Raw genomic sequence first — 16,104 nt, 5'->3', positions numbered from 1 at the left:
TTGAATGGAGTCATTATTCACTGAATAAAGATGTTAGGTCAGTCTCCCCCTCCTCCTCTGCTTGATTTTCAAACAACCTTATGAAATACATTGACATTCATGTTTCTTCTTGTACAGCAGAAGGAATCTTTCACAAAATTGGAAAGTTTAATCATTGCATTGCTAGAATATTTTATTATTGGGAGGAGTGCTATATTTTCATTATAGAACTGTGTAGTAGGTTTGATTATATGTGTATATCATGTCAAAGATTAGCATACCTGTAACAGATCATGTGAGAATTAAAAATAGAATGAAAGCTGATAGTGAATATGTATTGCCCAGTTGTCTATTGCTACTTTTAAAGTAATTTGACACAGTTAAGAGTGAAAGCCATACCTTTTCCAAGAGAAATACTTTTGTACTGAGATGTTAATGTAATGAGAAACAGTTTTAAGATTTCAAGTCGAAAAGAAAAATCAATCATAAGTAGAAGGTACCCACGAACATCTTAACTATTTTTACATTAGTAAGGGTCCAGAAAGTAAAATGTCTAAGGCCCTTAATTTGTTGATTCTTTTAAAATGTTGTTATATTTTTAAAAATCCAAGCTTAAAGTTGGATATGTAAGAGGTTTAATTATTTCACATTTCAAATGTCACACTTTAAAGATGTCACACTTTAAAAAAAGGACTCTTTTTTTTTTTTTTTTTTTAAGGGTGAAGCCCTGGACTTTGTGTAAATCAGTTTTGCTTAGGAATACTTTTTCAAAAAAAGAAAACAAAAGAGTAAGACATACCTATATTGTAGAGGACAAATCAGTTAGGAATTTTAAGAGAATACTAACTGCTAGTTTCACCTTTATCCAAATGAATAAAGATTATAGGAATATATTTGTAGGAACAAGTGCACATATTCTTACACCGATAATACAGTTGATCCTTGAACAATGAGAGGTTAGTCTGCATGTAACTAATAGCTGGCTCTCCTTATCCATGGTTCCTCCACATCCTTGGATTCGACCAACCACAGACTGTGTAGAACTGTAGTATTTACGGTTTACTGAAAAAAATCTGAGTATAAGTGGACCCTGCATTGTTCAAGGGTCAACTGTAATAAGAGCTTTGATACAAGATTTATACCTAACTTTATTACACAAAGGCTTTGTGGATAAGAATATATTAATTTGATCAGTGATATTCTGGTTGCTTCTCAAAGTGACATCATAAAAATAAATGATAAATGCAGTTTTGCTGCATTACAGAGCCTGGGACAGAGAGATGTGTTTGTGGTATGTGTGTTCCCATGCACATGTGTTTTAATCGGTTTTCAGTAGGTTGTGGGTTTACACTTTCCCATGTTTCCACCATTTATTAAAATACTCCATATTTGACCAGTAGAATGATAGGAAACATTTCAGTTCTACAAAAATACTCTGTTTTTATAGAGAGAGTTTAAAGTTTTCTAAACGAACCAGTAAAGTAAAATTTTAACACCTTGCCACAAGTATATTGAAGATGTAGTACTTTCTGTTCTGCTTTAAAATAAACTTAGAATTGTGTAGTTGGTTGGCTTATGCACTTTTAAGCAAGTCAGTTAATATTTTTGTGTCTGAAAAGTGAGAATTATTACAACTTTATAACTGAAAGTGCTTTTGAAAATCTCCATAGCCAATCTAAAATTGTGAAATAGGGACTTCCCTGGTGGTCCAGTGGTTAAGACTCCGTGCTGTCGATGCAGGGGGCCTGGGTTCGATCCCTGGTCGGGGAACTAGATCCCACGTGCTGCAGCTAAGACCCAGAGCAGCCAAATAAATAAATAAATATTAAAGAACAAATAAATAAAATTGTGAAGATAGTATGTGCTAGCATTGTCAGTTTGCTGAATGGTCAAAAGAAGGTTAAGCTGTCCTGGTTTTCTAGGAAATACTTTATCTACCAAGCTGAAGTTTGTGCTTCAGCTTTCCTTTGTCCCAGAATTTATGACCTTTCTTGTCTTCTAAACATGTTTTAGACTTTTGGAAGAATTTATGTAGTTCTTCTCTAAGGAAGTTTAGAGAACGAAATGTTGGGGGTTCTTTTACTTTATCAGGCTGGATGGAGTTAATGTCAATTAGCCTGACAGTCATTTTACATTATGGTATTGTGACATCAGTTATAAATAGTTTTCTATTCACTCTTGTTTTGGTTTTTGTCTGCCCTACTTCTCTGTAACTTAGTACAGTTCTTTTAAAGTCCAACACCAAGAATGGATAGAGAGATTGTGGCACATCCACACAAAGGAATACCACTTTGCAATCAGAAGGAATGGACCAATACGTGCAACACCATGAGTTCAGCCCCACGACACTGTAGGATTCCATTTATATGAAACTCCAAAGTAGGCAATAGCAGCAGAAAAGAAGACCAGTGATTGCCAGGGACCTGAAGTGTGAGGGGAGGGATTAATTGCAAGGGCCGTAAAGGAACTTTTTAAAATGATGGAAATGTTCTATGTCTTGATTGTGGTGTTGGTTATATGCGTGAATAAGTTCGTCAAACTCATTGAACCCCGTGCACTTAAAATGAGTACATTTTATCATACGGAAATTACATTTGAATGAAGTTGTTTAAGAGAGAGTTAAACACCAAAGTCTAAAATAGGGCATGAGTAGTGAAAGTGTCAAAAAGTATACTTTCACCGCAGATTAGCAATAAAGCAGTAGCCCACAATACGTTGTTGAATATTATTTTGAATGTCACTAAATAGATGTGAAAATTTGTACTAATGTCTCTAGTACTGTATCATGGTATTTATAGATACTTTAGTATTACATGAACTAAGTAATATTGGTGACAATAATACAGAGGTTTTTAAAGTGCCTTATAAGTGAAAGTACCGTATGTTTTTTGCAGTTTTAATGTAATGTGCACTGATGGCTTTTTCCCTCTAAATTGTACATTTTTTAGTCCAACTTAGTCGCATAATTCAGATAGATAAGTGTAATTTAATATTTTCTGAAATATTAGCCAACTTCTAAATTTTTTAAATATTAAAACATAGTGACATTATTAGCTGAATATATTCAGCTAGCTCCATAATCCGTCTACATGCCATGTCCATCTTTCAGGTGTCTGGGGTGTGTATCCAGCTAGGCAAAGATAAAATAGTATATAGGATGTCAGATATAGCTTTGTGATCACATCAAATAATTCTGGTGACAGCTATATAGAAAATCAACCTTAAAATAAAGTTGAAATTTAAGAAACGCTTAGGCCAGTCTTCTTTCGTCATTTTAAGTTTCACTCTTTGATCCTTTTATGCTGGTTTGAAGAGTCTATATAATCTTTCACAAAAGTTATTTGGGGTAGGAGGTGGGGGGAGAAGGGCCCAAAAGGTCTGGTTTAGATTTCTAAATGGTAATGCCTGTCTGAACATAGATTTTTGTCCTTATAATTTCTGCTTTGTGTTTAAAGAGTTTTTAATAGCTTGCTTTTCACCTAGCAACTTTCATCATGTATAGTTTAAGTGCAAGTTGGATGAACTGAAGTTTTTAAATGAAGAGTCTAAAAGGTCAAGAAGATGTCTAGAATCCTTTTTACCACCTCTTTCCCAGAACCTTTAGTGGTGTTTTTAACAAAATCAAGAGTAAGGAATTTCTTATCTTTACACTTTTTAAAGCAGTGAAGTGGAAAAAAATTAAAGTTTGAGAAGAAACAGATGATCTGGAGAATTGTTATTGTGCAGTTGGTCTCTGAGAAAGTTAACATCTTTTTAAGATGATGCCAAAAGTACCAGTGGAAGTATGCTCTGTTGACTTTGGAGACCTCTCACTGCTGGGGGTCTTTGTTTAGATAGAGCTCATCACTCAGTATGTTGTCATGTCATGTACGGTGTAGAGTAACAGTGTTGTTTGGGCGGGCGGGGGGTGGGCAGTAGATTATGCTCTGATGGCTTCCCCATTGTTCATAAAATAGCAATAAACTTTTCTCAGTTGCTGTACCTTTTCAGAATCCGTTATCCCCATAAAGGTATTAGTTAGATTCCAGAATAACATGTAAAGTGTGCTTGATTGACTTTCTCCCCCTAATTATATAGTATTCTGTAAATTGGACATTCGAATAACCTTCAGTTCATATGTATATTTCTTGCCAGTGAGTTGGTGAAAGAGAACATTTTATTCTCTCATGGCCTTATTGATGAGCCTCATATAAACTGGGTGAAATGGGACAGTGCAAAGAGAATGCAGTAAAATGCTAAATGAAATACAGTAAAGTCCTGAAATACATAGTATATACAAAAAAAAAATCTCTTGGCTTTAGTTAGTGGAGAAGAGTAGTGGAAGAGTAGAGTTGTGATAGGAACTCTTCAAGAGGATGGTTTGAGAGGAGAGGGACTGTCATTCATGGTGTTGGATAGCTTGCGTCAAGGTTAGGCCAGAGTGAGAAGATTTCTCCTGAACAGGAATGCCAAGCACCACATGAACTTTCCCAGTATGAGCAGGCGCAGTAAAAGCAAACTATGGAAGTAAATCTGGAGACTGCTAGAGAGGCCGTGGAAGAGTCCATGGACTTTTTGACCGGATGATGACCTGAAGAATTATGTCATTTTAAATTTAAGGTAACTGCTCTTTTAAAAATTTTACTTTTGCATTTCACATGTGTAGGTTTAAGAAAATCTACCAAGAAGCGCAGCGAATCCCCACCTGCTGAGCTCCCCAGTTTGAGGCGGAGCGCACGCCAAAAGACCACGGGCTCGTGTGCTAGTGCCAGGTAATAATCTGGGCTTTGCCAGTTTATGATTAGTTCGTGATCTGTGTTCAGCTTTCAGCAAAGTCCTTAATTTTATAAGTTTTTAAAAATTAATTAAAATTTTCTCTTGAATGTTGAGCAAAGAAATTTATTCTAATATAGCTAGTATTGTATATTTTTGTGAATTCTTCCCCAATATTTATTTACCTTTTTTTTGCTAAGTCTTAATCATGCCTTTTTTGGACAACACCTTTGTCTTCTACCTTTTCCTCTGCTGTTACATTATTTGCACAGAGTTATTGCCAATAGTTGGACGTCTGGTTGTTTTCAGAGTTCTAGTCTGCCAAAGAAATCTCTAATGAGCACCTTTATGCAGATTTGGGTTATTTTTAAAGGTAGCTAAATTTCCCAGTAGTGTGATTAATGGATCAGAAGGGATGCCTGTTGTAATGGCTGTAATATTGCCTAATTAGTTTCTAAAAGTGTTGGCACAAGTTATTGAGTTTAATGGGTGAGGGGGAGAGGTGTACTTAATTTTCATTTTGTGTTCCAATACCTATCCTCACAGAAAAATGTAGGTTTTGTTTGTGTTCTCTCACATCTCCAATTCCCGTTTCTCCTGGTTGCTATTTTGGAGCCCGTTTTCAGAAAATTTTTTACCTTTGATATATGTTACAGTGTATTATTTCATATACTTTATTAACTGATTCAGAATCTTAGGTTAAAGTTAAAAATCTTTTTGTTGCAATTTCATCTCAGATTTTCAGGCTTGGTCAGTTTTGGTCTTGTGCTGGTAATCACAGCTGTATGGGACTTCTCCCTCCTTTATATGTAGTTTGCTCTTATATGTACTTTGTTCTCTCTACTAAATGTGCCAGAAACCAGTGATGCAGGTGGCTGATTTTAGTTTACCTTTTCCCTACTCTAACTTAGGTCAGTAGAAAGGCTTTAAGCACTTCTTTTTGTTCTTCTCTGAGGTAATCGACTTTATACTCTTGGCTGTACGCACAGTAGTAACACAAGGAAACAGTATGACTTGTTACCTAATAAGTCATAAGAAATGGACTCTTGCCACTTTAATCTCTACTTTTCCACTTATTTCCTAGTTCTGTCAGGATTGTTTAAAATATCTGGAGTTAGTACACCTATTTGCCTTTGAAGTTTTTTGGCGGTACTTTTATGAGGACCTCTGAGAAAATTCCTTAGTTCTTCAGGGCTTTTGTCCTGTTTTGGGCCAAACTTTGAATCCAGTTTACCCAAGGTTTATAATCTTAGATATAAACCAAATTCACTGTAGTTGAAAAGTAATTTTAAGCTGTATGTGGCGTCAGGTAATCTAGCGTCCTGCCTTTCTCTGCAGCATTCTCTCCTTCTCCTCAGATCTGCTGTCTTGATGAATGAGAAGTTACTTACATGCTACACACAAGCTGTCTAGCCGCCTGCCTGCAGTGCTCTTAGTCTCAGATGTTTCGGAATTAGTTGAGATTCCTCTTAAATTTAGTGCTTTCATAGTCCATCACAGCTGCGGCTTGGTCTCTTTAGACTAACCCACCTTGAAGGCAGCAACGAAATGTTCAGCGCAGAGTGTGTCACATGGTTGATGCAAATTAAATGTTAAATAAATGACTTAATTTGAGTCCCACTAATTTGTAGCTTGGTAATTGGGGTTTGGAATGAGCTTTTTTCCCCTGTGAACGAAAGGCTGGCAAAGTAAATCCCTGCTTAGGGAGGAGTTTTAATAATTGAGAGAATAATCTCTTCTAGAACTCATTGGTGATTCAAAGCTTTCATTTACATGTCACTTATGCCTGGCTCCTTCTTGTTCTTTACTAGGCAACATCTAATTTCACTGTAGTTTACTTTAGTCTAAAACATTTCTTTAGTAGTAGGTTTTTGCACTTTCTGAGGTCATTTGGGGAGCTGCCTTTAAACAATATTAAGTTGTTGTAACTTTGGAAGTCTTCTGTCTCTACCTGATTTGCTTACTGATTTCGCTATTAAAATAGAAAGAAAGTCATCAATAAAATATAGTCTGCTTCATGATAAATGACTGATGATTCCTTTTTCCATATCTTACACTATGCCTCAATCAGAAACAAGTGTCTTCCCAGATGTCATCTGTATTTATTTATAAATATTAAATACTCATTTCTTTTATTTTAAAGGCTAGAGCTATTGTCCATTATTAGGATAGTAATTTTTTGATGATTTAAGTAATCTGGGTGGGACTTAGGTGATCGGAATTTTTCCCATCTTCTCTCCCCCTGTCCTGCCCCCATTTTCAAGTATCAGTCTGAAAGTTCATGTAGTGGTCCACTATTTACCCAGGAATTAGGGATCTATTTTAAATGAATTGAATTGTCTCTGCAGAAGGAATCACTTTTCCATGTAGTTGAAGTGTTTAAAAATCACTTCTGTTTGTAAGGATGACAACAGCTCATAGCAACACAAAAGCTTGTATTGTCCATGTGATATAGCTTGGATGAGTTTTAAATATACAAAGTCTTGGTTGTTACCCATAGTGATTTTCTACAACAATTTTTATGTAAAAAGAAGAAACTAGCTCTGTGTTCCATGCATTGGAGCTTTGTGCTGTGCGGTCATCGCTCCTGGTCACTGGGGGTGCTGCCTGTGATGGCATCTTTCTGTTGTAGTCGGCGAGGCTCTGGCCTGGGCAAAAGAGGAGCAGCTGAAGCTCGTCGACAGGAGAAGATGGCAGACCCTGAAGGCGACCAGGAGACGGTGAATTCTTCAGCTGCACGGACGGACGAAGCTCCCCAGGGAGCGGCAGGTAGATGGGCGCTTCTTAAGCCTCAAAAGCATTTATGTGTCTTCCAGATTTATTTGGAGATAAAGTACTTTTTAGGTGCACCAAACATAATGGAAGAGAGGAGACAGATACATCTTAAGATGTTAGCCATCACACTTGTCTTTCGCTTTTGTTCCGCTTTATAGATTTGGTGTTTGGATTAGTTGTATTCATTTGTTGTTGTTGTTTAATCTTTTTCCAAATCCAAATTTGTACTAATTACATTCAAACGCCTTTTAAGAAGCAGTTAAGTCCCTTTCTGTTTAAGCTTCTTAAATGTTGATCAGTACATATAATAGTTGCCTACTGATTGTTTGTAAAACTTTTAAATTCACAGTAAAAATGTAAGGATGTGGCTTAAATTGCTTCATACAAGTCTAAATTTTAATTTAGAATCTTGTAGTCCCTAAAAAATAACAAGTATTCAGTTTGAATCTAAGCAGCTTTAAGACTAGTATTCCTATTCTTCTGGGTTTCTTATTTTTATTCTCCTAGATGTCTTAGCCCAGCAAAAATTAGGCCCCCGCCCCACCCCAAGTATGTATGTACCCATTTGCAGTGCCAGAAGGCGGCTGACACTCCAGGGCTTGATTGTGGCTAACGGGTTTAAACAGTAGCTTGTTACAAGCGTTTCTCCCTAACACTAAGAGCAGATACAAAAATATTGTAAGTCATCATTATGAACATATGGGTCTCAGTCCCTTAAATCTGAATGATATGTGTAGCTTTAGGTGTAGGCATGTATGTTCTTTCTTTTGAACAGAGTTGTTTCATGTATTACTGTTAGTATCAGAATAGGTGCCAGTTTTCTTTAATGCCTATGGTTGACTATATATCCTCATTTACCAGGAAGGTTCTGGTTTGCCCACTGCTGTCCATGTTCTGTGCCTTTTGTCTCAGCTTTCTGTCCAGCTTAACATCTTTACCAACTTATCTTTCCTGGTTTTGTATGATAGATTACATGGCGAACTTACGGCATCTCTTCTGGTGGTGCCTTTTTCCCAGAATGGTTTTTCTGAAGGGTTAAATGGTAGATTTTTGGAAACATACAGTGCATTGCACATGCAACTCACTGAAGCTCTGTAGGACACACAGCTATGCTTCCCAGTGTTTTAATGTTTATTCCAAGTCTGAATATGGAAGTGGGGCAATTCCCGTATGGATGACACTTTGAGAGGGAGCTGCTGAGTGTGTTGTTAAAGTGGACTCATTATGGTAATTACAATAGCTAACATTTACAGAGTGTACACTCCACTGCAGACATGCTATTAAGCACTTTACATATATTCTCATTTAACATTCAGAACAACCTGCTGAGGTGTGAGGTGCTGTTGTCCTCATTTTATAAATGAGAAAAACTGAGATGCATAATGGTTAAGCTTGCCAGGGTTACAAACTAGGATGTGTGACTCTCAAATCCAGGTCTTAGAGAAAAGAAGTGCACAGTTATAACAGCTGTGGTGTTCTGCTTCCCTCTGGTTACTCGAGTTTGTTTAAGTCATAGGGGTGTAATTGGAGGCCAGAATGAGGGGGTGGTGTGTAAAATTTTGTTCCCTGGTATATTTGCCAAAGAGAAAAGCTTCAAGGGATTAGGTTCATGAGATTGCCCTCCTGAAGGCTCGCCTGTGTTTCATTGTCATCCGTATTTGAAATCCCATTGTGATCTAGGTGCTTTCTGAGTTTATGTAAAAGATACCTGTGCATGTTCACTGGTATTAGAGCAGCACTAACTTTGTTACCTTTTGGAGGCTGGATCCCTTGTACGTACTACAGGGGTTCCTCTGCCAGCTCACTAAAGTGCTTCTGGGGAAAGAGGCAGATTACTTATTACTAGCTTTATATAAAGTTCTTCAGCGTAATGTGCTTTCGTTTCTCAGTATGTAAAACTGGAATCTAAAGAAAAATAAACCCCTCTAAGTTCGTGTAGAGTACAAACTGATGGTGGTAACTTAGAGCATCTTATGGCAAGTGTCCATTCTCAGACAGTTCTTATACAGTTGGTATAAGACTCACTTCATTTGAAACATTTATTTTGAAATCATGTTTTTACTAATTTAAAGAGATTAATCTCTTCAGTCTTACGTATATATTCATTTTTCAGTGTTTCTTTATTTTTAAAGATCATTTCTTCCTGACTTCTTTCAGTGGCCTCGTTGATATAAGTGTATTTCTTTTTTCACATGTAGATATTAAAGCATTGCTCCATCTTTGGAATACTTGCTTGTATCGCCCTGACTTTGCCAGTGTTGTTGACATTTAAGAAAGTTTGTTGATACTGGTGTCCCTTTGGGTCACTCTGAAGTTTACTGTGACGTGGAGTGCAACCCCTCTAGCTCTTCGTAGAAGAAATGTCCGCTCTGGAAGTTGAAAGTTAAGCGTTCCCCACATTGTCCAGGAGCTGAAGGGTTTCGTTTCAGACTTCATTGGAACCGAGCGCACCTTTATAGTGCTGATGAAGTCTTGCACGTCGTAGCGATACTACGGTGGGGAATCAAGCAGTCTTCTTTATACCCGGAAATCAACCAAAGTCAGGGAAAATGTTCTGACACCCACATTTTGCATAGGGAATCTTAATTTCACAAGAAATGAACAGGGTCAGATTGTAAAAAGAAAGCAACTCAGTTTTGTAAATTTTTCTCTCCCTAATTATTTTTGGTTAGTACCACTAAGAATTAGATTGCTACCATATCACCTGATGCCAACACCCATATAAGGTGTAATTATATTCCAAACAGCATTCTTCTGGCCTAGCTCAAAAGTTTTCGTGACACTAAAAATGTCTTCCCATTGCCTCCTATACTTAGGTATTTGGTAAACCCTTAGCAGTTCCTGTCAAGTAAAAGTGAATTCTATCAGCTTTAACTGTGTGTTGGAAACTGCCTTACATGGTGCTGTGAAGATATGCTGGGACTAGATGGGAGAGATACCAGTTTAAACAAAAAAAAAAGACTGACACCTCTTAAAATCAGACATTGGATTTTCTCTGTTTGATAGCCTTGCTTTTATATTTGTGTCGGGATGGATTTTGCTTGTGTTGCCCAAGGTTTGATGCCTTGATTGAAGCAACTTTCTTGCTGACTGCTCTTAATGGGTTACATTTCCTTACCTGCATGACTTTACAAACAGCCACTCACAGGCTAAGCTAGTTTGGTTTATCTAATTTTGTAAAACTTACAAAAATGGGAGCTACAGTAAGCAAATGCTTATTAATACTTGCCATCAAAGGGATGGCAGCTGGAAAGGATCTTTTTCCTTGGGTCCAGTAACTGATTTGTGTCAAAATCGGCCCTCGACTTGATTAAAAACCAGAATATCCCTGCTCCTCCTTGTGGGTCTGTGGCTCCCTTACTTAAGGTTGGGACCTCCCTGTAATAGTCTTAACAGCTCTTTTAATTCTGTGCTTTTTACAAGTTTTATGTCTTGGTTAATGTCTTTGTGGCAGGGCAATATGAGGTATTTATTATTCATTATGTCAGTTCTTAGAATAATATGTTTAAGAAGTCACTTAAGGTTAAACCTTTAAAATAGTAAGTTGTAGATTTGTAGACTGATTTAAAGTAAAACTAGTAGACCCTCTGATAAGCTTAAAAAAACCCAGGATTACCTTAAGTGAACTTGTGATTTTTTCTTTTTTTTAAAAAATGTGTGGTTCCAGAGTGTGCCTTTGCGGGGGTGGGGGGGGAGCAGGAAAGAAAGAAAAACCAACAATTTTGTTTGCCAAAACTTAGTATCTGCTTTCCACGTTTTGTAAAGGTTTCAAAGTAAGTTTAATAGCCACTTGACTAAGTTCAGTCGTAATTGGGACCCGGTAGCAGGGCTGGTTGGCGTGCTTTCTGTATAACACGAAGCAGCAGCGGCACTGAAATCAGGAACGAGTGCTAGAGGGTAAGTGCGAGGTGCTGGTGGCGTGCAGCTCGTACAAGTGCGGCCTGCGAGGTCAGACTGCCTGGGCTCACGTCTCACGCCCGTGGTCAGTTGTCCGACCTTGGGCAAGCCCACTCAGAGACACAAAGTCTTGGTTTCCTCACGTGCCTGATAGAGCTTGTAATACTTCTTTGTATGGTTGAGAACAAGCACATGGACACGTTCTCCATACAGCCCGCATTTAACGAGTGCTACCTACAAGTAGCCTTATAGAGTACAGTTATTATTTCCCTTTTTTTTCCATCAGAAGTGTGGATTTTGCTAAACTCCATTACTCCTTTATATTCGCATTTCTACTTAGCCTGTAACTCTAAACCATGGGGTTGCCAGCATTTTCTGTGAAGGGCCAGATAATTGATGTTTTAGGCTTTATGCAGGCTCTGTTGGAACAACTCTGTGGTTGTAGCACAAAAGCAGCCACAAGTATGTAAGTGAATGAGTTTGCGTATGTTTTAGCAAAATTTTATTTGCAAAGTGGTGTGCTGGACTGGATTTGGCCTGTGGGCCACAGTTTGCTGATTCCTGTTCTGAACCATACATTTTTCTACAAGTGTTTTTTTTTTGTTTGTTTTTTTTGTTTGTTTGTTTTTTTTTTTTGGTGGTATGCGGGCCTCTCACTGTTGTGGCCTCTCCCGTTGCGGAGCACAGGCTCCGGATGCACAAGCTCAACGGCCATGGCTCACGGGCCCAGCCGCTCCGCGGCATGTGGGATCTTCCCGGACCGGGGCACGAACCCGTGTCCCCTGCATCGGCAGGCGGATTCTCAACCACTGCGCCACCAGGGAAGCCCTCTACAAGTTTTTTAAAAATCCCGGTGAAATGACAGAATACTTAAATGAGGGGTGAAGAAAAGTATTAAGAAAACACAGTGTTGGTGGCTGGTGTATTTACATCTCTTTCCTCAGAAAAACTCTTTATATTCACATATGTGATCCATGTGCCTCTTTTAATAATGACAAAAATATTCTTCCTGCCTTGCATTCTGTCACCATCTGTTAAGTGGACAGGACTTAAGGTATTGTGGATGATGTGGTCATACACAGATGAATTGTCTATGTACAAAAAATGCTTTAGGACTCAACAGACACTGAGAGGAGGGGACAGTAAAACTGCTAGTTTTACAGGAATATATTTTCATCTCCTATTCAGATTTATAATATTGTAGAATCAGCCACTATTTACTTAGACTGAATTATCGATCAGGTTAGCATTTGGGGTAGTAGAATCCTTCTGAATCTGAACTCTTCATTCTGCATTTGTTTTGACATGTTAGTTGCCCTCTCTTTCGTACTTCAGTGTCTTGCAGTCTTCTGTCAGTTGTAATGTGTATCTTCAATGTTTTGTCCTGGAAATAAGAGAGCGTAATCTTTGCACAGTCTTGAAATGAAAGAAAACACGGCAAACGATCGTATCCAGACTGTAGTCCAGGAATAAAGCAGACTGAAGAAGGCACACATCTACATGGAACATTTTCCCCAAATGTCAGTTTTGCTTTCTGTTTGTGACTAATTGCCTATCTATTAAATATCACAATGGTTTTTTAGCAGTGTTATTATCTTTATGGACTTTTGGTAGAGGAGTTCAGGATAAGACTCGATTCAGGAACAGTTTCAAAGACAGGAGGAAACTGTGAAAACCATGTACAAGTGAAATGCAAAGCTTGTATATTATGCTTGTTTCTAATGTAGTTGAGCCATCTTTTTTTCATAAAAGCTACATGATGAAGTCTAGAATAACAGCTGGTGTGCAATGGGCAGACACGTTTGTCTTTATTCATTGTTGTCTGTAAAACTCTGCTTTTTCTTTTTTAAGATAAACCAGACATAATGAATTTAAATGTTCCTCTCCTAACCCTCACCTTTCCCCCCCCCCTCTTCGAAGCCTCTAGTTCTGTTGCAGGGGCTGTGGGCATGACCACTTCTGGGGAGAGTGAATCGGATGATTCCGAGATGGGACGATTGCAAGGTAAAGAGAGTTACTGAGCTTACAAGAAACTCTTGTCATGGGCTGCCTGTTACTACTGTTCTTTGTTGAAGTTAATTCGGATAAGCTCATAAAAGTATAATGTAGCAGTGCCCATACCTCCAAAAAAAGCTTTTTATGTAGTGGTGATTTGATGATTTGGAATTGGAAGATGATCTGTTTGGCTCTTCATCTTTACTGTTTAACTAGATAAAAATCTTATATAGTATATTTATTTTTTATGTTTAAAAATTTTTTTCATTATGGTTTCATGTATAGCTAGTAATACATTAAGGAAGATATTGAACAAGGGGTAGCTTAATATATTGTACTCTGGTACCTGATAACATATTGCATCTAGTAGGATGCTTTTTTGCTGTGTTCTTTTGTGTTCTTGATCAACTATTTGAAAATGAATGTAGATTGTATACATAAACTCGAGGTATTATAATGTTGTAAGTGCTTTTAAAAAGCAGCTTTATATTATGTATACATTATTTACAAGTACATGGATATGTATTTCTGTTCTCTTCAGACAGCTGATTTATAGAATAGATCCCCCGCGTGAGGCTTACAAGAACCATTAATGAATCAGTTTCAGATTGCTTTTAAGTTCCTGAAGGAACTTACAGCAATCACTTTTTGACTAGAACTCTTATGAACAGTTTTTCTCACTTTTGGGAACTGATCAAAATGATTTTTTTCCTATGTTTTTAGAGGATCTCATGATCAGTATCTGACTGGGAAATAATAGAGTGAAATAGCTAAGGTGCTTAACATAACTTCTTCAAAATAAATGTTTACTTTGGGTTTTTCTTGGACCATTTACATAGTCCCTGCTGTCACGGATATTTAATATCTCCATAAAACCTTAAGATGCCCTGGAGTAGACACATGGGTATTGTAACTTATATTAATTACATTAGTATATTAAGTGGTCTTAAAAAGTTTAATGTAACTTAAAGTTTGAAATGGAAAGTAATTGTTTAAATCAATTATGTGATGAATCAGTTGTTCGAAACTTCTAGATAAGATCAGTTGTATTAACACTTCGACTGCTCCTCCTGCCCTTCTTTTTTCCTTAGCTCTGTTAGAGGCCAGGGGTCTTCCTCCTCACCTGTTTGGTCCTCTTGGTCCTCGGATGTCACAACTTTTCCATAGAACAATTGGAAGCGGAGCTAGTAAGTGAATACTTTTAAATTTGTCCTCCCCTCAAAACTCTTAGTAATTAGTTGAGTGCTGTTTTTACTGTTTACCTATTCAATGTAAGAGAGTTTTCACATAAGGAAGTTTTCATGAACTTTAACCTGTTTTAAAAAACAGAGCTTCTGCACATTCTTGCCTTAAATAATAGCAACTCTTCAAGATTTTCTCCTTTTATTTTTGATTACTGAATTGGAACCATTAGAAAACCATCCAAAGTTTACAAGATTGACCCTTCATTTTGTTTTTTTTTTTAAACTATAGAAGAGTACAGGATCTCAGGTGAGATTACATTATTATAATAGCATCTGATTGCATGCTTTGCACAGATTTGTGTCTTGAGTTTTTTATGGTATAATAAAATTTATCCCATTAGGCAGTTGATTATAAAATGAGCCTGAGAGGAAAGATTTCTCAGCAGAATTACCAGTAACTAGACTTATTTAATCAAATTAATATAACCCAGAGATCTTATCATATATAGTAGATATAAGAGTGATTGTTTAAGTCTCAGTTTGTAACTAAGAATATGATTTTGCATAATCACAAATTCAGTTAAATTCTGTCTGGTATAGAATATTACCTTTAGCTTCCTTAAGCAATAAAATTTACATTTAAGCATTTTTTAAAATTGAAGTATAGTTGATTTACAATGTTGTGTTAATTTCTGCTGTACAGCAAAGTGACTCAGTTTTATATATACATACACGCACACACATTCTTTTTTACTTCATCGATAATATTTCCATAGAATCAGTAGGCTATTTGCAGACTTCCGTCTTGATTAATTTCAAAATTTCTGAAGTGTTACCGAAGGTTGTTAACTCTGACCTTACAAATAAATTTGTACTTGTATAATTTTCCATCAAATATTCTAAGTTTTTTTTAAAAAAATAATGCAGTGTGTGTACATGTGCTCATATTATGTGTACTTGTACTTGAGGATTTTAAGAAGCAGCTGGTATTTTCTTTTTAATTTTTTAATTTTATTTATTTTTTTATACAGCAGGTTCTTATTAGTTATCCATTCTATACATATTAGTATATACACGTCAATCCCAATCTCCCAATCCATCCCACCCCCACCCCCCCACCACTTCCCCCCCTTGGTGTCCGTACGTTTGTTCTCTACATCTGTGTCTCTATTTCTGCCCTGCAAACCGGTTCATCTGCACCTGTACCATTTTTCTAGGTTCCACATATATGCGTTAATACACGATATTTGTTTTTCTCTTCCTGATTTACTTCACTCTGTATGACAGCCTCTAGATCCATTCACATCTCTACAAATGACCCAATTTCGTTCCTTTTTATGGCTGAGTAATATTCCATTGTATATATGTACCACATCTTCTTTATCCATTCGTCTGTCGATGGGCATTTAGGTTGCTTCCATGACCTGGCTATTGTAAATAGTGCTGCAATGAACATTGGGGTGCATGTGTCTTTTTGAATTATGGTTTTCTCTGGGTATATGCCCAGTAGTGGGATTGCTGG

The 16,104-nt window shown here is 37.1% G+C and overlaps 1 protein-coding gene across 16 annotated transcripts in view; it reads left to right on the top strand.

Annotated features, from left to right (window-relative positions):
- The window catches only part of TRIP12 (thyroid hormone receptor interactor 12), a 145,834-nt gene that overhangs the window by 69,917 nt on the left and 59,813 nt on the right, over window positions 1-16,104 (top strand). For 15 of the 16 annotated variants that reach the window (XM_055090356.1, XM_055090354.1, XM_024124557.3 and 12 more), the window contains 4 exons: window positions 4,625-4,730; window positions 7,364-7,500; window positions 13,324-13,407; window positions 14,490-14,585. In XM_055090356.1, the coding sequence (XP_054946331.1) occupies window positions 4,625-4,730; window positions 7,364-7,500; window positions 13,324-13,407; window positions 14,490-14,585 (423 nt within the window). The remainder of the gene's footprint in view (window positions 1-4,624; window positions 4,731-7,363; window positions 7,501-13,323; window positions 13,408-14,489; window positions 14,586-16,104) is intronic. The other variant, XM_055090376.1, reaches the window with a different exon arrangement.

The sequence above is a fragment of the Physeter macrocephalus genome, chromosome 2 (assembly GCF_002837175.3).
Source record: "Physeter macrocephalus isolate SW-GA chromosome 2, ASM283717v5, whole genome shotgun sequence".
Lineage (NCBI taxonomy): Eukaryota > Metazoa > Chordata > Mammalia > Artiodactyla > Physeteridae > Physeter > Physeter macrocephalus.
The sequence above is the reverse complement of the archived record's forward strand: the minus strand, read 5'-3'. Positions and strand labels throughout refer to the sequence as shown.